Source organism: Limulus polyphemus, unplaced genomic scaffold (assembly GCF_000517525.1).
Source record: "Limulus polyphemus unplaced genomic scaffold, Limulus_polyphemus-2.1.2 Scaffold161, whole genome shotgun sequence".
Lineage (NCBI taxonomy): Eukaryota > Metazoa > Arthropoda > Merostomata > Xiphosura > Limulidae > Limulus > Limulus polyphemus.
The window spans coordinates 933057-956455 of record NW_013665771.1 but is presented as its reverse complement, the minus strand read 5'-3'; the positions used below and the strand labels follow the sequence as shown (position 1 = coordinate 956455).

The following is a 23399-nucleotide window of genomic DNA, read 5'->3' as shown; positions in this document are numbered from 1 at the left end:
ACAAAGTAAACAACGGAACAAATGACGCTGCTGAAGAGGTATCACCTGAAAAAGCCACTGTCGAAGAAGAAACTCTACTCGGTTTTGAGAAGGGAAACAGTGACCCTTGATGAAGTTACTACCACCGATGATAGGACATTTCCTGATAAAGCAGATGAACCCCACATGAAGCAGAAGCCAACGAGACGAAGACCAGTACGGAAGAAGATACGTCCCGTAAAATTAAGAGACTTTGTTGAATTGTAATTTTGTGTTTGTAAATTCTGTACATTTAATTAAGTTATTGTTAATTGTTTATTGGTTTAATGTAAATGGCTATTGTTCGGGACGAACAATATTAAGGAAGGGGCAGTGTTACGACAGCGGAAGTCATGTGACGCTAGTAACACGTCATGAGCTTCTAGAAAATTCATGTCCGTTCGTGAAGCCTCGAGTGTTCTCCAGATGTACGCTTTTTGTATACATAAGACCGGTAAAAAGTGACGGCAACAATGGAATTGCAGACTGGCAGAGATAGAGACGGACAATTGAGTCAAGCGCGGTTGTGACCGTAAGTAAGTGCGTGAATTATAGCGTGTGTTTAAAGTGGCTGTGGAAATTAAGTGTATTGCAAAGTTTAATTGAGAAAGAATAAACTAGTTTTATTTAAGAAAGGACTTGTATCACTAAAGTTTCACCCGGAAGAAATTATACGGGAAATTAACAAACGAACACAGAGGAGTAACAGTCCTAAAATGTACCGCTGACCCACCAAAGGATGGACCAAAATGATATAAGTTTCTAATGTTGGCATATGCAAGCTTTATCTGAATAAAATGTTTATTGTTTACGACCTTCCAAAAAAGTATGTCATACTACATGAAGAACACATATACGAAAATTTAGAATAAAACTATTTGAATACGATACATACTAAACGAGTTATGGAAGTATGTAATTCGTGACTATTTCAGTCATTACAACAACTCATTTGGACTAAAATATGTGTGATTGAAATCAACATAAATACATCCTTTAATTTTTGTTTCCTTTTCTTTCACTTTTAAAGTTTAATCATACTTGATTTTAAACGAAATTGTTAGAGAAATTATATACATTATAAATCTATGCCAACATTTGATTATCTAATAAGTAAATTTTTTGAAAAAAAAAAAATTGTTATTTTTCGTTCTCACACATACCGTTATAGTGTCACGTTGTGTTTAAACTGTTCGAAGTTTCATTTTGTCGTTTACTTTTAAGGGAATAGATCATATGGTATGTTTGTTTTTGTTTTCGAAACTATTAATGAATACCCATTTTATTATAGATAAAAAGTACAAATTTTCCACATATTGAAATTTTTAATTAAAATAATTCGGATCAGTATTTCCGATAACATCACACTGGCAACGAAGTTCGACATTGATTAAATTTTTAAAATTAAAAGGTAAACAGTCGGCACATTCTGGAACTGCGTTCGCTTGTAAGTTGTATTAGTATTATACTATATAATACTATTAATAATAATAGTATGATTTATAGTACAAATATCCCATATTATTTAAAAGTATAGCATATAACTTTAACTAGGTTAATAAAGATATCCTGTAATTTTTTTTTTCTTGTTTATCGCATTGATTATTGAATAGTGGCATATGTAATGTGTAAACTGTAAGTTGTAACTTGTAAGTGTAACGACAATGTAGACGTAAATTGTAATTTCTAACTTCACAGAACCGTTCAGTATTGCCGAAGTGAAAATTCAAAATGAAATACAAGATGACGCATATACATTATGCACAAAAATGTCAGAATTCAAGTTTGTGATATAAGATTGGTATACGATTAATATTATGCACATTTCGTAAACCCAAAGCAGAGATTTACTTTGATACAAGGCTACAAATAAAATAACTGAAGTTTAATTGGTATTGTTCGTTGGTGTAAGATTAGGCTATTTTAGTATTTATCTTAAGTTATACCAGTTACGGTGTTGTAGGTTGTTCCAAATTTGTGCCTCGATAGTTCCCTTAACTCTTCACTAAGAGAAGCTTTCTGGTAATTTGTACCACAATCAATGAACCAGAAAGAGTGTTTTGTAGTTCTAGTTGATCAGTCTCTTAAACCATCCTAGAATGTACTGTTGCTAGACTAGCAAGACAAATAGGATTTTAGAAATATTGCGTACAAGACTAAAGAGGTTATAATTTCATTGTATTAGTCACTGGTTAGTCCATATTTGAGTATTGTTTTCAGTCTTGGTGATCCTTACCTTAGAAAGACATGGAGGGCTACTAGAATGATACCTGGAATGGGAAGGTTGTCATATGAGGACAGATTAAGATCTCTAAAATTTTTTCTCTTGAAAAAATAAGAGATCTGTTAAGTTGTTTATGATTGTTAAGGGAATTGATAGTAAAAGAGCAGATAAACTTATTTTTCCTTTATTTTTTGGGAACCTTATTCCTTCAAATAACCCCCATATTCTTGTCAGTTTCTTTGATGTGGATTTTCTCATAAGCACTGAGCCCACTATAAAAGTAGTCTTTCCACTTGCCACATAAAGGTACATGAAAAATAAGTATTGTATTTCTTTTGACAACTTCAGCATTTACCTTTCTGTTAAATTAGTCAATAACTTGTGAGGTTATTAACATTTAAATTTTTTGTAACAAAAATTTATCAACAAAGTCATTGGAATAAGTTTCACTATTATGTTAGTAAATGTTGAGCAAAATACTCAACATTTACCTTTTCACAATTTTACTGGTTGTATAAGAAAGCCTTTAAAGTCCTCTCAGTGTATCAGCAAATTACCAATACATGTACAAATGTGAGAATGTGTTAAGTCATTTAATTGCATGAAAAATATTTGAATGATGTACTAAAAGAAATAATTGATACATATATATATATATATCCATATAGTTTGAAATTTTAGTATATTTTAATGTAGAGAAGAAGAGTATAATAAACAGTCTCCGTTTCACTTTTAACCTTTATTTATATTTTTTTAAGTTTTAACTTATGTTAAATGAATATAAAACAAATGTAATTAGTATCATTTTGTACCCACAACCAACCAACAATAATAAGAGTTAATACCAGGAGTGGGCAGGCCACACATTCTTTCAACATTAATGAAGTTCCACTAAATAGAATCAAACTGCTTTAGGATGAAAGAGAATTGCCTTAAGTGTTAAATAGCTCTTACACACATCTCTCTCAAGCATGGGGGAAATTTTACCATCTAACTTTAGTCTGTGTGTTGCAAACCCCCACACCAGCTAATATTCCTGGAATAATACACAGCCTTTTAAGTTTTGACACCTGTTCATTATTTTATTATAAAGTACAGATATCCTTCAGTTAATGAAAGGGATAAGTTCTTGGTAAATCGTAATGTATAACAAAAGAAAATATATAAATTGCAAATTCTATTTCCCATTATTTTAAAGGTTAAAAATAGGCGATGCATTCCTGACGCAACATTTTTAGCCACAATAATGCAACCTTTTTTTGCACTATAATGTAAGAAAAATGCTGTTACAATTAACACAGACAAAAACCTACAGTAAAAAAATATTTACTTTAATAACATACAAAATATAGTGTACTGTACTCACCAAGAAGTAGTTGTTGCTTTGCTTGTCAAGGTGAGGGAGAGGCTAGGGCAGTTACTGGCAATCTTTGGATAGCAAAATTTTCTTATGACTTATAGCAAAAAATGTGAATGCAAATAAAAAAACATGCCCATAAAAGTTAATTATATTATAGCGAAAAAATTTAAGCCAAACGTTTGCAAATCGAGGGATACCTGTATATGTATACAACAACCATGGTTCATCTTAACCTGTATGTATAGTTGACATTTATTTTCATTTCAGGGGTTTTCATCTTGCGACATTTTCAAACTGTGTTATATTTATTTCTGATAAAATAAGCTAAAGTTGTTTATAAAGTTTATGGTATAGCAAAGGGTTATTTTAAAAGTGTTCATTTGTGAATGTATTAAAGTGTTTCATATATATATGTATGTGTGTGTGTGTGTTTAATTGATCACACACTTCTCACAATGAAATGTTTTTATTGGTTGTTAATGTTTTGTTGAATCGTATCATTCGTATTTGCTACATTGCCAAATTGGTAATGAATTTTGTTTTATGTATATTTTTTAAAATACTAACCCTTATTATTAGCTGCATCCACAAAATCTAAAAGCAACCCATTTTAAAGGCCAGCTACCCCATTAGAAAGATATAACTGTCTTAGCTAAAGATGACTGCTACACTGCCAAAATTTGTATTTGTATCTTCTAGTTTTACCATTCTCACCATTAAGTACACAAAAAGATGATGCATTAACACTAAATTCCCTTAACAAACTTAAACGCCTTAATCATATCCCTTCTACTCCTAAATCTTTCTCTTTCGAGAGAAAATAATTTTAGAGATATTAACCTGTCCTCATATGACAACCTTTCCATCCCAGGTATGATCCTAGTAGTTTCCCACTGAACCCTTTCTAGCAATTCATTGTTTAGTATTGGAACCCTTTAGAAAGAGCATGATACTCCAAATATAGCCTAACCAGTGACCAATACAATGAGATTATAATCCATTTAGATACAAGCTAAAAATCTTACTTGCCGTGCCATAAGCAACAGCACACTGCTTGAATGGCTTAAGTGACTAGGCTGATCAACTAGAACACCAAAATCCTTTTTTTTCATAACATTTTTAAGGTTATTCTCATCAAAATTTCATATTATAATGAAAAGCCATCTGTAATTTATTTGCCCAACTCACCAAATTATCTAAATTCTTTGGTAAAAAAGCAGCATTCTCCTTACAGTCAGCAACACCCAAGACCTTAGTGTCATCAAAAGTAATTTATTAACTATTTCTTCTTTGCTCTGATTGATCTAAACTAAATAAAGGCCCTAACACTAAGCCCTGAGGTACCCCTCTTGTGACATTAATCCAGTTTAACTGAAATTGAACCTTCTTCCATTGGCCACTTTTCTATCTCATGAGCCAACTTATCCCATACACGTAAAGAGATCATTTCCCACAAGGAGAATCAGGATACACTTTATCCACATCTATATCTTTATCTACATAAACAGTAACTTCTTCAAGAATGTCAAAATATTTGTAAATGAAAATTTTTATTAGTGAAACCATGTTGGGTATCCAACAAAATTGTAAACTTTTTAAATGACTTTGCAAAGCATCTTTTACCAGACTTTCATAATCTTTTCCTACCACTGATGGAAGAATAATAGGCATATAATTATTGAGGTAATTTTTATCAACCTTGTTTCCCTGTTGTGATTATTCAGCACATAATCATCAGATATGAGCCTCTCTTTATCATTTCTCAAAGGATCTCTTACTACTCTCCTAACATTTCTTACCCTTAATGTATTTCAAGAAATTCTTATTGTTAATTTTTACATTTTCAGTTGGTGCATATGTTTATATAGTAAAAATCAGTGAACAAATGTATTTATAAACTATACACTGTACAAATACTTTAATATTTTCTGAGATTTTATGATTTTCTTTTACAGTATTTGTTTCATTAATAGAAAGACTAATTAAAATAAACAACAAAAATCTTGATACTTGTACTAATTATGGTGTTTTGAATGAATATATTTGAATAGAAAATTTTATCCATGGTTTTTATTAAAGAAGAACTGTGTTATGTTTAGTACACATAGACATATTAGTTGGTACTACGTAGCCACAGCTCACACTCTTTAAACTTGTAAAGTAAAGGATGGATATATATAAACATATTATTTAGTTTATGAACAACAGTTGTATCATAAATATAATATATTGGAAGTAATTTATAAAAATATGCAGTTTTTGTGTGATAATTATGTTTATAATGTTGCTGTACATGTAAAGCAGACACATCAAATTTGTATGCTAACTTTTCAGTCAACTACAGTAGTTTGTATTCTACCTGTTTCAACCAATCACAGTAGCTTGGATTTAATACTGACCAATTATATTACAAATTCAACAAATTTCACATATATAATAAGAATATATACTGAGGTTAACATTTTTGTGAGGTACTTTATCAAAGGTGTTTTTGAAAGGAAAAGTATATTGTACACATCATCATCATCACACACACACAAAATTAATAATTTGATGATCCAAAGAATTCCTTTCTAAAAGTATATTAGTATGTAATGTATATGTAATTGCATCATATTAAAACTATCAATAATTTTAATCACATAATTCCTTACTAGCCCAATACAGCTTTTGTTCTCCCTAAGAAGAGTGTATAGTACCATTTACATTATAGTTTATTGTATTCCACTGCTGTTGAGGCTTTTTGCTTAGTGTCTGAACTTACCAGGTTAGCTGGGTAACACTATATAGTCTTTACAAAAATATTTAGAATGTCAATGTAATAACACTGCTCAGTATTGTTTTCTAACATTCCATTTGCCTGACCTAGTGAATAATACTAGAAGAAGAAATCAAACAAACAGGTCTGTGTTGAAATTCTTAATAATAATGGTGAAAGACTGAACATCATTGACCAAGAACTTTACTCTCAAGCATCCAGGCTTTGCAGAGCTTAGAATGTCTGGATATAAGGTTCCATGGTTTCTGATCTATTACCACACTCACATACAAAAAAAGAGTACCACAATTAGGGCCATAGGTGCATTATAAGTGTAATGGTCAAATCCCATAATTCAGTCCAACAAGAACAGCTCACTAGTAGAAGTGAGTAGTGCTTATTAACTACTTTCCCTGTAGTATGCTACTTCAAAATTGTTGATAGCTAGCACAGGTAACTCTTGTGTAGCTTTGTGAGAAATTAGATAAACACTTTTTGTCTTTTCTTTATATTAAGATTCCCATTAAAATATTCTAAAAGTTCAATATTATCTTTAACTTTTTTTTGCTCTTCATTTAAATATAAATGCCTTCAAGTGTTAAAAATTTCTTTTATTAAGTATAATCTTTTTTATTACTGAACAAGAAAATTCTATAAATACTAGGTATTTTCATAATAGCCAAGTCTGAAAGTATTGAACAATACCAACATGAGCGTACAAAGAGACTATTTAATGTCTAGTATTTGCTAGTATCCTTTTTTAACCATAAAAGAACATAATATTATGAGGTTTATATAGGTATAATTTTGTTCCCACTCAAACATTTAGGATATCTTTATACTAGACCAATAAATAGTATTTATGCAACCCATGTTAAGAATGCTACAGTTGTTCAGTTCGCTTAACCTTCTTAGAAACCAAAACTCATTATTGTGAGATAAAGACAATATTTCTTTATACCTTTCTATAAATATGATTACTTTTTTAAAAAAATACTATAAACCCACTCATCTAACATATTTTATAAAATCAGATTTACATATGATAATATTATATACATGTAGGAAACAGAGAAATATGACCACTGAACTTTGGGACGTAGATATATATATATATATATATCCCAATTTTGAACAATTTTATAACTGTTAAAGTTTAATATTCTTGTTCATTCCTTATTGTTCCAAACATGGGTTTATTTCAAATAGTAAACTGCTACTGTTGGCTAGTTTTGAGTTCTGTAAATGAAGGAATTTAAAAGTATATTTCACATTTGAAAATGGTATTTTAACCCATTGAAACACTTTTTTTTTATGTGTGTGTTTTTATATCTAAAATTCAAGTTAAATACTGTATTTCCTAGGAACAAGTGCCAAACATTGTAAGAAAAAATTACAATGCATGTATGTAGAACTTGTAACACCTTTTGAAACTTACCAGAGATATATCAAAAAGTTTGGTTTTTACAGAATTGAGTAATGTAAGAAGAACAGAAACAAGTATTGATGTAGTGGATTAGTATCATGAAAGCAGATCGATTCCGTCCAGTTTTGTGCCTTCAGTATCTCTTACTTGGGTTCGATTTGTTTATCAACTCATTTGCTGACTTCTTTCGAGATCCTGTTGTCACTGAGCTTATTCTTTACATGTAAGATTAGTTTGAATGTTTATATTGTTTAAAGAAAGTGTTATATTTTAAAAAACTCGTACTTTCTTTTAATTTGTTTGAAAGTACACATGTAGTTATAGGATTTGAAATTTGTGATGTCTTTATGTATATTGCAACATACATTTATTAGCTTACTTTTGCAACAAAATGCACAAGTTTATAGTGACTTGGAAGTTGAAGTTTAAAGCATTATATATTATATAAAGTGTTATAGTTTATCTAGGTCAGCTTACATGATATATTAACTATTCTTTTAGAAGATTTTGGCATTAGGTCTTTACACACATAATGCAGAATAATATTTTTTTCTATACTGAACTACAGTAGTTGCATTAAGGTTATCTAGTGTACAGTAACTCATTTATTTTACTTAGAAAAATTTTATATAACCCACGTCAGGCAATAATGAAGATATGCCTTATTATAATCATGTAAAATTCTCGCATGTTTTTGGCAACAAAAAGATGAGGTCAAATTTTCACACTTCTTATTTTAAATAATCTTAATAAAGGAACTGTATAACTTGCATTATTATTGTTCAATATATACTTATTTTATAGATTTTCTTAACCTTTTTATAAACCATTATGCTAAAATATAAGAAATATCTAGCTTGTGTAATACCAAAGTTTAACTTCTGAGAATTTACTCTTCAAGAATACAGAAACAAGTAAATACAGTAAATATAAGAAACAATTGCACACTGTAATAGAGGAAACAAGTACACACTATAAATACAGAAACCAGAACATACTGTAAATACGGCAGATAAGTAAACATTTTAGTGCAGGAGATAAATATACAGTGTATCACTAGTATTTTAGAAGTTTAATTTATCAGCCAAGGTTGCAGTGTCCAAGTTGTAAATATTTTAATAAGATTGAAAATACATGTATATAGAAGTTGAAACTGAAATAAAATTTTAAAATACTGAACGTTTTTTTTTTCTGTTTGTTGTTTTCAGTTATAATGGAGAGGTGTGATAACCTGTGAAAGCTTACATGATACATATTTTACATTGTGAAAAATGCATAATATTTATATCAGAGTAAACAGAACTTCATTGTTGTTATACCAGAGAACAAATAACTTTAAGTGTTGAAAATAAAGCAACAATTTTGCTTTTTTTTACTTTCAGAATTCAAGATGTTTGTATCATCTTCAGTATCATTATTATTTTTCTCATGTTTTTCAATACCTACATTTTCCGTGCTGGTCTTGTAGGCATACTGTTTTCTCGGTTCAAACTTGCTATAGGTGTTTCACTTTTTTACTTGGCATGTTCCATTTCTCTTCACATTTGGATTTTGGTAAGTATTTATACTTATTACCTTTGATTTGCATAATAGTATGATGCTAGAGTATTTTTTGAAAATAATTTTTATTATGCCTATTAGATAAACATTTGTGGCCTCAAGAAGGTTGCATATTTTATTTTTATGTATATATTTTTTGAGTCTTTGGAATTAACAAGTAAGTTTCAAATTTAACTATTATTTAATTTTTAAAGTGTAAAAACTTTACAAAATTTAAATCATTTTGGTTTTTTAATACTTGAATTGTGTCAGGATCAGCTCAATTTAACAGTAATAATAATAATATAATAGATATACTGTTTATGTTTACATCAAAGCATAATCTTTTATTCCTAGATTACTGACCAGTTTGTGAATCTATAACAGGGGTGGCCAACTTTTTAGCATTTGTGCTAATTGTAGGTTCTGATTTTTTGAGTGAGGTGCCACTGATCTGCAAAACTACTCAAAAAGGAATGGAGAGAGGAGGGGGGGGGGTTCAAGCAGTCAAATCAAAAGGCATTAGAAATTAATTGAAATAACTAATAATATATGTATTTCAATAAATTTCATTCGTTTATGAAAATTCCAAACAAAATTTTTGCCATGCTCCACAACATGTGATATTTTCTAAATGACAAGCATGCTGCAAAGTTTTGTCTTGCATGCCATAGATTGACCACTTCTGTTCTCTAATATCTAAATAAAATAAGTCTTATGGTTATTATTATAATGTCAAGCTTATGGGTATAATTCTACATTCTGAGATGATAACTCAGCTCTAAAATTTTAGCCATCTTCCTTGATGCGTCTTGACAAAGAAATTTGCACGCTACCAGCCTTAAGGCAACTCCCACCTAATTTCACTTAATTTTACGTGAATTGCGCTACTGCATGATGATGTCATCTTGCGACAAAATTCCTCCACCAATAGGAGGGCCACATACCTCCTTGCGCATTAACTCATTAACTCCATCTTCATTCTTTTCCTCTGCACTATAGAACACAGACAGCTGTGTTCAGTTTATCTAAATTTGCTTCAATGCCAAATTTGATTTTCATTTTCTTTAGCTTTTGTTCCAAAACCTTTCAATTCTTAATCATGAATTCTCAACTGATGGTAATTTATACTTTGTCTTCAATGTGGGACATTGTTCATGCTTTGGATTACCACATGCTTAATAGGCCTCCTACTCCTGTTTCATCGGCCAAAATTCTTTCTTCTCAGTCAGGAATTATCTATTAGGCTATGACTTTCTCCCAATTTGCTTTGGATAGTAATTTACTATTTGTTAAATTGCTTTAACATTTCAATCTCTTTCTGAACTTCGTTCTCACGTATGATCCTTTCCATCTCTTTCGCCTGTGTTATTTATTAATTTACGTTTTCTCATTCTCTGATCCAGGATTCTTAGGTTTATCTTGTATTTTCTCCTTGCTAGTTATTAGGTTTTATACTGTTTTCTTTATCTACTAGCTCCTTTCTCATGCCAAATGTCTTGTCCTTCTCATGTTTATGACTCCTTTGGTCCTAATTTGTATACTTTCTTCCATTCCTTTTCCTGGTTCCCCATCATTGGTATCTATCTGGCCAGCTTGGTGATTGAGCCCTTTTCCTTCTATTTCACTTTCTAGTTCTTTTATTATGCATTTTTTGTCTTTTTCTCTTTACCTTTCTGTCTTCTCTCTTCTAATTCCACCTTTTATCTGTAGTACTTCTTAATGCTTTTGCTGGCTTCTTTAGACATTTTTTCCCTTCTATGTTTAGCATCTTCTACTTTTTCTGCTTTATTCCTCTGTACTTTGTTCCCCTGCTCTCAGGAATAATTAGGTCAGGTTACATTCCTCTTTACTAAATCCCTTTCTTCTTATGTACTTATTATTCATCTGGCTCCATGTCATTACACAAGTGTCTTCACTGTTGTTTCCTTCCCCTGCTGACCTGGTCAGATATTATATAATTTCTGTCCTCATTATCTTCCTGGCATGGAGCCCATAGAGATTGACAGTTGAGTGCAGGTGTATGTAATACAGCCCTCTCCCACAGCTTGCATGGGGCCTGTAGAGACTGATGATGGAGTTGAGGTGAACACACTGGATACACCTATGATGTGTCAGTCACATACCCTTCTACCACAGCAGACAAGAGACTTGTGATGGCTGATAGTTGAATCTAGGTTTCTATAAGTATTCATACAGTTTTCCACATCCCAGAGCTGGCATGGGGCACGTAGAGGAAGTGAGCATGGATACTTATCACAAGTGCCCTTCTCTTACAGCTGGTTTTGACCCATCGAGTGTGATGGTTGAGGAGATGACCACACAAGGTACAGTATGAACAAGTCCAACCTTACTACACATATTGGCTCTCCAACATCTTGTGTGAAAGTGCTCGGACAGCCACATACTGATTCCACCTGTCTGAGTGACACAAATCTTGCTTACTTGCCTCTCTTCTTTTCCATGTAGGCAAAGTAAAGTGTATACCCTGGATGAGATGAGATGTTCCAGGTATGCCCCTGCTATTAGTTGTCACACCCCATGAGTTTCCTGTGGCTGCTTTCTGAAGGGGGCTCATCTGGGTAATCTTTTTCAGTTCCTCCACCATCTGAACATGGGATTATATGTAAACTGCGTGAAGATGCAAGTTATTGTCTTGGAAGTGAACATTTGCCTTACCTGAAAATGTAGTTCTGATAGGTACTCGTCTCTTCACACATTCTCTCTACTTCTATTTTCTTACTTGCTTCATCAAAGGATGAAAATTCACAAGTCAAAATGCATAAGGGAAATTAGTGTGCAGGGAAGTGTGTTGCCCTCCTATTGGTGGAGGGCTTTTATTGCATGATAATGTCATCATGCAGTGGCAAAATTCATGTAAAAGCACATGAAATTAGGTGGGAGTTGCCTCAAGGCTGTTGGCATGCAATTCTCATTGTTATACACACTGAGGAAGATTGCTAGACTGTGTGTGGATGTATGTGTCAGAAATATGTTTTCAGGTAAGGAAATTGTTAACTTATATCCGAAATTAGATTCTAGATATGTGTACTTAATAACCAAGTAGTATATCATGAATGTTGTTTCAGGTGCAAGTATATGACAGGATTAAAACATGCATTTTTATGTATTTAAAATATGGTATTAGACATTAAATAAGATAATAAAACAAAAATCAAAATTTTTTACTTGCACAATCATTTATTTGTAATGATTAAACATAAAATATATATAAGTTAAAAGAAACTTAAAACTCTACATGTTTCGGTGTAAATAATTCCACCATCTTCAGAAGAATCCATCAAGAAGTGCACATAACATTGATTATAAACCTATGGTACATGTATAATTAGCATATGTGTACAATGGTGCCATTTACAACAATTATTTCCAAAAATTTATTTCGATGGCTCCTGGGCCTAAATCTCTATTCAAATTCCTATTGTTTTTAACAATTTCTAAATTTCTAACTGTTTAAGAATTTTTACATTATCCCAATCAATAATATGTTTAAAATTTGTCACATGTTCTGCCAAAGCCAATTCACCCATTTTTAATTTATCCACAGCATTGTGATGTTCTTTTACTCTAAATTTTAGGTTCCTACTTGTCTGTCCAATATAACTTAGACCACAAGTACATGAATTTTTGTATATACCACATTCATCCCTCAATTCAATTTTGTCTTTCAAACCATTAATTATATGACTTAATTTTAATTAAGGAGTAAATATTACTTGGTAATTCAAGTTTTGCCTAAACACATTACTTATTTTTATTGACCATGGCAAAACATGAGGCAAACATATTCTTTCTCTATTTTCCTTTTTTGTTATTTCCAATTTAATACATCCAGAAATTTGAAGTTTGTTATAATATTTACTGTAAAAGCTATCTATGATTTGAGGTTGATACCCTCTATTAATTGCTACCTGTTTTAAATACATTAATTCTAACATCATATGATGAATATTGATAGCCCTATGTATTGATGGCATTAGATATGTTTATATAGTGTCATATGTACACCTTCATATTTAAACTTTGAATTAATGATGTTTTGTATGGTTTGTGGTTCCAGGATTACACATTTTTAATGAATTAAGAGATATGAACAGAGTTTGGTTTATAGATTACTTCATGTTTATTTTTTACGACAGCATCTGAGATGGGAAGATCCACACAAGTATATTTGGACCAAGGGGTTACTTATACTCTATGTAATACAAAGATCAGGTAAGAGATTTCATTTCTACTTATTGTATTTTTTGTGAGATTACAAACTTTAGATACTACTGCCCATATGTGTTCAAATATTAGACGAAATCTTCACCCGTATAACTTATTAGTAGGTAGTTCTTAATTTTATTTATTTATTTATTTAACTATGTGGCATTTGTAAAGTTTTCTATGGTTAACAATTAACCTAAGAATGTAGTCAGTAATTCATCACAACCTTTAGTTTATTATTGTTATTATGACTTCTTAAAAGTGTAGACAAAATCTATCCTGCAAAAATGTGTTCTGTTTGGATAATAGTAGCAAATTGATTAAAATTGTTAGAAATACAAGAAAACCATGGATGATGGAGATTATCTTAAGCTAGAGTTACTAAAGGTACACGAAGATAATGGCACTTGCAAACTGTATAACTATCAAACATACTTAAGCAATTCATAAGCTTCACACTTAATTAGTTAATGTGGCTTCATATTTTGAGAATTTATCACAACCAAAAAATTTCAAGTACTACAATTTTTATCAGTTATCTATTAATAAAAGTTTATCAGTTTCTGAAACAGTACTACCTCCACTATGTCATCCTTGATTTGTCCTCTAAACATTGCTAAAATGTTTCAACAGTGCACCAGTCTTTTACACCCCTACATTTTTGCACCATTGTAAAAACGTGCTGATCATGTGACTACCCACCAGCTATAATAATAGTACAGATAGCTCCCTCTACCATTGCAGCACAGTCCTAACTTTCTTGATTGGCATTCTAGTGTGTAGACGTGTGTTTTAACTCCTTCCCCAAGTGACTACAAGATTTTGATTGTGCTTGATCACAACTTTACATTAGATTCAACTTCTTATGTTTGATTTCCATTGTTTCTACTTGTTTGCTTTAGAAATATTTCTGTTTCCAAATTCTGCTTTGTTCATATGAATTTTAAATTTAATATGGTGCATGTTGAAATTCCCGACATAAGTAGAATTCTAGTCTCGGGGTCAACGATGTCTGCTGGGGAAGCACAGGCTTTAGTTCATGTCTTGCTTTCAGCCAATGATTTTTCCTTTCATGTTATGATTTTTGTGAAGAGGAATATAACTACTGTGTAGAAATTGTTTTTCTACTGTACTTTCCACCCGATACCATGCCTCCACATAATTTGCTGGGTTAGGTATTGTTCTTTTCCCAGGAAATATCTGATAATTTTTCAGTGTGTATTTCTCACTCCTCATAGCTATATCCATATTCAGTGACTTTATGTGAGCTAGAGTGGATGGACCTAATTTTTACTTTTGATAATTTAGGTCATTCATGTCTTCTCTGCTCAGTATTGGGTGAGTTAGATTTTTGTACTTCTTTTACCATCTAGGTTACATCAGTTTAAACTTGTGTTTGTAGTTTGACAATTCCTTTGTTTTTGTTTGCATTTTTACTCCTTTTCACTGTTAATGTTAATTTATTTGTAGGTTCCTTTTTCTTTACTACTAGTGATGTCTAATTGAGGATTAGATTAGAGTTAAACTTTGTTATTTTAACTGGGTACTTTTTTATTCTCATGTTCTTTAGGGTCGGTTTTATTTTCGTGTCCTTTGTCTTATAGATTCTCTGGGTGGACTTATATATTTGATATTTAAGGGTTGTTTACCTTCTCATTTCCATTAGCAGTTTTGTACTTTGGGTGTTACTTATTGTTTCCTGTTTTAGGTCAAATTTCATAGTTGTGCTGGTTTGTTAATTTTTGTAGACTTTAAACAGTTTTACATTTTGTAAATTCATTAGTATGAGTACTTTCTCTCAGAATGTCTAGTTTATGTGTTTTTGGCTACATTTCATAACATTTCCATGGGTTCTACAGGTTATGTCTTTGGGTTTATGCCTTCTGTTTTGCTCTTTCTCTATCCACTTCCCAGATCTCCTTGAGATTGTACCTCATCCAGTCGTCTTACCTAGTCTGTTTGAGACGTACTACACAAAGGAACCATTTAATGAGTGGTGCCCACTCAATCGGGATTTTACTCCCATCTGTTTGTTGTCTCCAAAATACATGGGAGATTGTAGTCACATCATAGCTCTTTCCTGACAGTTTTCTTATGTGGAGACACCTTACTTCACTCTGGAGTCCTCCCTCTCACTTTGGTGGGATTTTTCCCTCCAATGTCATGTCGTTTTTTTCAATTTGTCTACGAGTGTTCTATCTTCCAGTTCTAGATGTTGCCATCCAGGCATTTCTTCAGTTCCTTATTTCCTTATGTGTTCTATTGACTGGTATGCTTTTTTGCATGTCATGTACACTCACTGAAGATGCTCGGGTGGGGTTTCTCATCAAGTTGGAGAAGTCCTTTACTACCCCCTTGCAATATCAGATCTCTGTGTTTTCAGACTCTGGATCTCCTGTACTAGACCACCAACCACCACATGACTGTTCTGGCATAACATGTTGCAGGAGTTATGAATCTTGTGGCCAATCGCTTATCACGTCCCAACCAGGTTCTCCCCATGGAGTGGTTCTTTCATCCTCTGGTTTTTCTGTGAGTGTATTCTCAACTGGGAACTCTGCATATATATGCATTTCTCACTCACTAGAATGCCAAACTTCCTTCCTTTTTGGTCTCCAGTTCCTCACCCCTCAGCTCTGGGGGTGGATGATTTCAGTCCAGATTGGAGGGGTCTTTACCTATATGCCTACCTTCTGATCGGACTCTTCACCTGGGTCTTTTGCCTTATCCCTGCCCTTCTCTCTGTCCTAATCACTCCTCCTACAACCACGATCGGATGTTTTTCATCCCAACGTCACCACACTTCAGCTTCACGTGTGTTCTTTGTCTGGTCATGTGCCTCAACTCTGGGAATCACCTTCATGTAGCATCTTTCATTGCCTGTGCCATTTGTCCTTCCTCCTTGTCTATGTACCAAAGGCTTTGGTCTTACTTCAGACTTTGGTCTATTAGCCATGGTTTCTGACCATCCCATTCTTCTGTTCCTCACCTGTCCCATTTCTTCCTCTAGTTGTTTGTTCAGGGTTTGTCTGTTTCAACTATTGCTCTTTTTTTGTTTTAGGGCCACCTTGTCGAACACCCTCCTTTTTCCCACTTCCTGGATGCCTTCCTGATCTCCCTGTCGTCCTTCATGCCTTCTCCGGTTTTCCCTTTGAACCCTTTGCTTTGTTCCAATTTATCCTTCAGACTTATTCCCTTCCTCTCCTGGCATGTGGTCATCATAGTTCCAATATTTATGCCATTAATGTTCCCTGCATCCTTTACCATTCCTCGTATTTTATACGCTATCTGGATCTGACCTTCCTTCACAGGACATTGGCTGCCTGAAAAGGTAGTTAGGCCTCTTCTCCTACTTCCTTTCCTTCCTTTTCCCTCCTGTTCTCTCGTTCGGACCCGGGTCATCTACTTTGTTCCATAGAATTCCTCTGTTTCCTGTGCTCTTTTCAACTGTAACACTCATTGTTTGGGTTAGTCAATCATACAACTGACGTATTCTGATGTGTCCATTGATGGTCACTGTCTACATGTTTGTCATCTAACTATGTCTTTAGCTGCTCGCAACCTCCGTCTTTTGGAGGAGATCATTCAGGCTGGTATGTGGACAACTCTTAATACATTTGTCACTCTTTATCTGCACAACATAGCTGCATCTTCCTCAAGCGGATATCGTCTTCCTCCCGTGGCAATTCTATACACGTCTGTTTGCCTTTGCATGGGGTAAGTCGACATATTATCCTTTTTTTACTTTAATTTGTTGATATACATTATGTTTCAGGACCCCACTTGGTGGCGGGTGTTGCCAGGTCAGGTATGCTGAATATTATATCTTGGTGCTAAATCTGTATACTTCCATAACACTCACTGTGGAGATGGGGTGTTCTGTAAGACCACTGGTCGCTTATCTGTTTATGTGTATATCTTTTTTCTTCTTCTCACTGTATTATATTTTTACTTTAATTTGTTCATATACATCATGTTTAAGGATCCCACCTGGTGGTGGGTGTTGCCAGGTCAGGTATGCTGAATATTATATCTTGGTGCTAAATCTGTATACTTCTATAACACTCACTGTGGAGATGGGGTGTTTCTGTAAGACCACTTTTTTTTCTTCTCACTCTATCATATCTAAAGAGCCATTACTCATGAACTTCATGAGTATAGCAGATGTGGATTTTTGCCCATCCCTACTGACCCATGATTCTTACAATCAGGGTCTTTCTGCTTTTGAAAACAGGGAATCACAGACATCCATTGCACTGTCTCCAGTGTGTTTTTCCTCAGGACTTCCCAGTGCTTATCTACCCCCTTCTTTTATTCTAGTGGAGCATGGGAGTCCTTGCCACTTCCAGTTCCCAGTTGCTGGAGTGGAAGACTGTGGAGGTTTCCTCTGAAGTGGGATTCGTACAATAAAACAAACTTAATAGAGATATGTACCCACTCTATGAGAAGAAGTCTCATCGTTATATTCCATATTATTACAATATCCTAATATGCTCAACCAAAGGCGCTTCTTCTGGGTGTTTTTTGACCAGGTAGACCACTTGTGTATCATGAAATACAAATTTTATGCAAGGCACTTCGTGCTTCCACTGGATGTTTCCTGACCAGATGGACTGCACTTGTATTACTGAATAAAACACATGACATTTCTCCTGGATGTTTTTGCCCAGGCTGACTACACTTGTTGTTCACAAATTACTTTTTTTGTATGCAAGGTGTTTCCACAGAATGTTTTCTGCCTGGATGGACTGCACTTGACATACTCAATATTATCACATGGTGTTTCCCCCACATGTTTTTGCCTGGGCAGACTGCACTTGTTGATCTCTAAATAACTTACATACAAGATATAAACAAATAATTTTATGAAAGACACTTCCAGTGGATGTTTTCTACCCGGATGAACTGCACTTGACATACTCAATAATATCACATGGTGTTTCTCCCACATGTTTTTGCCTGGGCAGACTGCACTTATTGATCTCTAAATAACTTACATACAAGATATAAACAAACAATTTTATGCAAGGCACTTCCACTGGATGTTTTCTACCCGGATGGACCGCACTTGTCATACTACATCATATCACAAGGCCCTTCCCACAGATGTTTTTTGCCCAGGTTTACTGCACTTGACATAATCCGATGTATACCAAGGTGCTTCCCTTGGATGTTTTACCTAGGGTGACCATACTTGGCTATGTTAATCTAAGTCCAAGGCACTTCCCCTGGATGTTTCTTGCCTGGGCATACCTCATTTGTTCATCTTACAATCTTATGCAAGGCGCTTTCACTGTTGTTTTTGATCAGATGGACCACAATTGGCATAAATCGATGTATCCCAAGGTGCTTCCCCTGGATGTTTTTTGCTCGTGCGGACCGCACTGGGCTTATTCATATACAATCACAGTCCTTTATCCCTAGCCAAGTATTCTTATATCTGATTCCAGGCACCTCCTTCAAACCTGACTATGATTGTGTCATGTGCTCACTCATGTTATATATGTGCACATCTTACATACTATCTGTTGTCCATGGGCAGAATCTGTATTACTTGACATGGTGCCTATCTGTTACGTTCTGCCCTATGTGTCTTACTTTGTTTGTTACTGGGCAAAGAGCATACTTGTTCCAGAAGTAGTGCTATACCTCACAGGTGTGCCTTTTATAATTGTGGCACACCTATTCTTTCACAGCAGTTGTTCTCCACTTGTTTGATTACGTTTGCACTGTCATTGGCCCCTCCACCTTTGAAGTGTAGGATTCTAGCTTTGGGTGAGAGGAGGTAGTAATGTTTCAGAAGTTAACATGTTCTAACACTGAAAATGTATTTTTGATAATTACTTACCACCTCTCACCCACTTCCTACCCTTCCTCCTCACTGATTTGCCAGTGTTTCTGGTTTGTATCTGCCAATTCTCGAAAGTGAGGATTGTGCTGCAATGGTAGAGGGAGCTACCTTCACTATTATAGGTGGCACAGTATGATTGGTGGTGGGTAGTTACATGATCAGCAAATGTTGCTGCAATGACACAAAAATGAAGAAGAATGAAAGACCGGTGTGCTGTTGAAAAATTTTAGAAATGCTTATAGGGCAAGTCAAGTTAGAGATAGTGTTGGGGGAGTAGAAGTAGATACCTATCGGAAATACATTTTCAGTGTTATAAAATGTTAACTTTCTAAATTGTGAACCTATGCTTAAATTCTGGTTAAGCCTACTTGTCTAATATGTTTTTTATAAAATGCACTACTCAAAAGAGTTAAGGGACAAACAGAATTTGTAATAATATAGCTATATTGTATGACAAATGCAAAAATCACTTTTATAAAATAATATCAATTGTCTCTTCAATTAATATTTATGCAAATCACACATTTCACAGTAAGCTGTATGAGCTGGTATGCAAGTGATTGGCCATTCAATTTTATGCACATGAATAAACATTTGGCAAATTTTTTTTTACATTTTACAGTCCTTGAAATATCACTTCAGTAAGGAGCATGGTCATTACAAATAGTAAGGAAAGCTTGATGCTGAGGGTGTCTGCATGAAATCAGAAAATTGACAAAGTACTGAGTCATTACTGACCACTCTTCTAAAAGAGCTGTTTCCTCAGCATTTTTAGGATTTGGAGTTACTTGAAGTATGATGCACCTCCCAAGAGAATCCTATACATATTCGTTAGGATTGAAGTGTGAGCATGAAGATCACACTATTTGGTCACTCTCTTCAAATAATGTGTTTAATTTCTTACTATGATTGGTGCAGGCATAATCACTCCTTAGGTAGACGTCAGGGCCAGTTGCACCAACCTATATCACAAAGGGTTGTAGGATGTGGTTTCTATTGTGGGGCATTGATAATGTTATTCCACAGGATACAGAAGTCAGTACAATCACCAATGTTTAATCCTGTATATTAAATTATTTCCTTTCTCTATCCATCACATGGTATATGTTTCCAAATTCTTTCCAAATGGGCATAAGCATATTATCTGCCTGTAGGGTGAAGCACAACTCATTTTTAAAAAGAATATTGCCCCACAACTTGCTGGTCTGCCAGATGTGCTTTTGGCACATTGGTCTTGTGTTGTGCTATCAGTGGAATGCACTCACTGTAAATCTGGCATACTCACAATCTTTGTAAAGTTTTTTTCTAACCATCTGTATGTTCAAACCTCATCTAGTTGCAGCTGTGAGCATCTGATTCAAATTCAGAGCCTGTACTCTACCAGTGAGGTGAACCAAAATTGTCTGATAGCAGTCATCTGCTTCTGTTGCGGATGATACTCTACTTTATCCAAGCCCCCCCAGTGGCACAGCGGTATGTCTGCGGACTTACAATGCTAGAATCCGGATTTCGGTTCCCCGTGGTGGGCAGAGCACAGATAGCCCATTGTGTAGCTTTGTGCTTAATTAAAAACAAACACGAACTTTATTCAAATGTTCCATTGGTTTGGAAGCATTTCCACATTTTGCTCATGTCACTTTGAGACACTTGTAACTATTTCATAACAACCTGTTGTGATTGACCAGCTTTCATTTGTTTGATTCTCCATGTGTAAAATATATTTTCTTAGATGTGAGCCATGGTTCATGAACAGTCTAGTGTACTTTGAACTCTTTGATTCATTTCAAAGTAATGACTGAAACAAGATTATACAAAGCCACTGTTAATACTACAGGTTGAATGTCTGATTTGTGTAAATATTAACCAAGGAGGATTATTGATATTATTCCCTAGAGTGGTTTCATTTTGCCATAGCTATAATATATATTTTGATTAACTTTTAACTATTTTGAGCATTGTATCAAGAATTTTAAATAAAATAAGTTTATTTTTCCTTTATTACTATCAAATAATCAGTTCATTCTGTGTACAAGTACATGTTCCTTTCATGAGTAGATGTGTTTTAATGTTTTGGTTTGCTGTAATTGCCAGTTGTTTAACTTGTACATGTACACTGTAATGAATGTTAGTGTACACGAGTAATAATTTGTGTAATATTTTCAAAACTAATTAGAAGTTCTGAAAAAATATTTCTCCATTTTGAAAAATGTATACATTTAAATATTATTTAAGCAATATCCTTGTCTTGTACAAAAGTAAAAAATAATAAAGAACAAAATAAAATTTCACTAACTGTTCATGTATATACATTACTTGCATTTTTGGTTTATTGAACAAAATGACTTTGTGATCATAACAAAAACTATTGACCTTATTACTTTGTGATATTAAAATATTGATAACAGAAACATTTACAGTTTTGATTTCTTTATTAACTGTTTATTTAACAATACATTGTACATTACAGGAGCCGTTTTTTATTATTATTTATACAAGCGGACTGCTCTAAAAGTGGTTGACCCTCGTTACTATGAAAACAGTGAGTGGCTTCAAAGAGAAATAGCAAGCAGATGATAACAGACAGTAGGTTTGTGATAACAACAAAATATATATATATATATATAACTGTTTGTTATGTGAAAAGGTCTAAACTAGTCTCACAAACAATAAGGAAACAACTGTTATGTCGACACACCACAGAAACACAAGACTGCACTATCATGAACAAGGCTGTTTTTTCCTTGCCAGTGTCATATTCTAGTAGAATGTTTATACAAAACTTTCTACCATTGTGTGATTTTTGTGGTGCAATTAAAGAAAAAAACTATGAAGTATTTTATATATATATGTCTTTTGTGTTGAAACCTTTCTCTTGAAAAATTAGAAGATTCATTATTATCTCCATAACTATACCCGTGATCTTATCAATTGATATTCCTTAAAAAGTTTTAAGCATTAATGATGGAAAAATAAATAAAGATAAGTTGATCATATGAAGAAGTGTGAAAAAGAACAAGAAAAACTTCAGTATCTATAATGTTACAGTTTTTCACTACTTGCTCAAATGAACAGACAAATGAATTTTTTTCCTACCATTAGGGACGCAATGAACTTGGAATTCACCAGGCTGAATTAATTAATACCTGAATTAAGATATTTCATTAGTTTGATGAATAGAGAAATTTTTCTACATTGATATAAGATATTAATAATCACATGATGGTAAATTAATAATTGTTTATTTTAGGTCTCTCACTGCGTTTTATACAGTACTGTATATAAGAACCAAAAGTGCAACTGTAAAGTAAGAATTTAATTAATCTTGTGTATTATAATCACACTATCTTTCAAACTGTTCAGTCACATGAACATGAACCTCTTAGCAAATGAAACAGTCATGATCATAACTTTCATTCATATACTTTGTAACATTGATCATTATAAAGTTTTAAAGTGTTTCTATAGTCTTAACACACACTGAATTATGTAGCTATAAATTTAAATACAGGCATAAATCTAAAGGAGCCACAATACTTTCGTTTACATTTTTATATTTTACTGGGTATCTTAACTTATTAAAGTTTTATCATGTTTATATAGATAAAAGAGTAATAATGAATAAAACTATTTTTCTATAGGAATTTTTAGTAATAAAAATGCAACTGTTTTGTTTTTACATTTATACAAAAAAATGTTACAGCATATAGTGTGCATGTATTGTCTTGATGTTTTTGTTTTATAAGTTTACAAGAAAATTCAGAGTTAAAAAACAAACAATGATCTGAGTTATGATTGTATAAAAGTTAATCGAAATTACTAAATTATAAATTTTCAATAAACTTCTGTCATTAAAATTTCAAATCACAAACTTTGAGAAATTCTTTTTTTTTGCTACCATGAAAACTAAAATATTTTAGTGAACATTTTAATATGAAATTTTTGTGAAACATTTCATGGAACATTATGGGTATATTTCAAGAAAAATGGAATTTA

General features: G+C 33.1%; 1 protein-coding gene across 2 annotated transcripts; it reads left to right on the top strand.

Moving 5' to 3' along the window:
- The first annotated feature begins 1178 nt into the window (after window positions 1-1178).
- Window positions 1179-23030, top strand: LOC106477007 (transmembrane protein 138-like). Of its 2 annotated transcripts, none has more exons than XM_022381419.1 (5): window positions 1179-1257; window positions 7831-8009; window positions 9169-9340; window positions 13486-13561; window positions 21874-23030. In XM_022381419.1, exons 2-5 carry the CDS (start codon window positions 7885-7887, stop codon window positions 21978-21980), a joined length of 480 nt encoding a protein of 159 aa, XP_022237127.1. In that variant the 5' UTR covers window positions 1179-1257; window positions 7831-7884; the 3' UTR covers window positions 21981-23030. The 2 variants fall into 2 exon arrangements, with proteins under 2 accessions (XP_022237127.1, XP_013793071.1); XM_013937617.2 differs by lacking the exon at window positions 1179-1257 and adding an exon at window positions 1295-1465.
- Window positions 23031-23399: the final 369 nt, after the last annotated feature.

Excerpts from the sequence above, each read along its gene's own strand:
- LOC106477007 (XM_022381419.1), top strand. The coding sequence starts at position 7,885 with ATGAAAGCAGATCGATTCCGTCCAGTTTTGTGCCTTCAGTATCTCTTA. Across the intron at positions 9,341-13,485 it reads CTCTTCACATTTGGATTTTG|CATCTGAGATGGGAAGATCC; the intron begins GTAAGTATTTAT and ends TTTTTACGACAG. Across the intron at positions 13,562-21,873 it reads CTATGTAATACAAAGATCAG|GAGCCGTTTTTTATTATTAT; the intron begins GTAAGAGATTTC and ends TGTACATTACAG.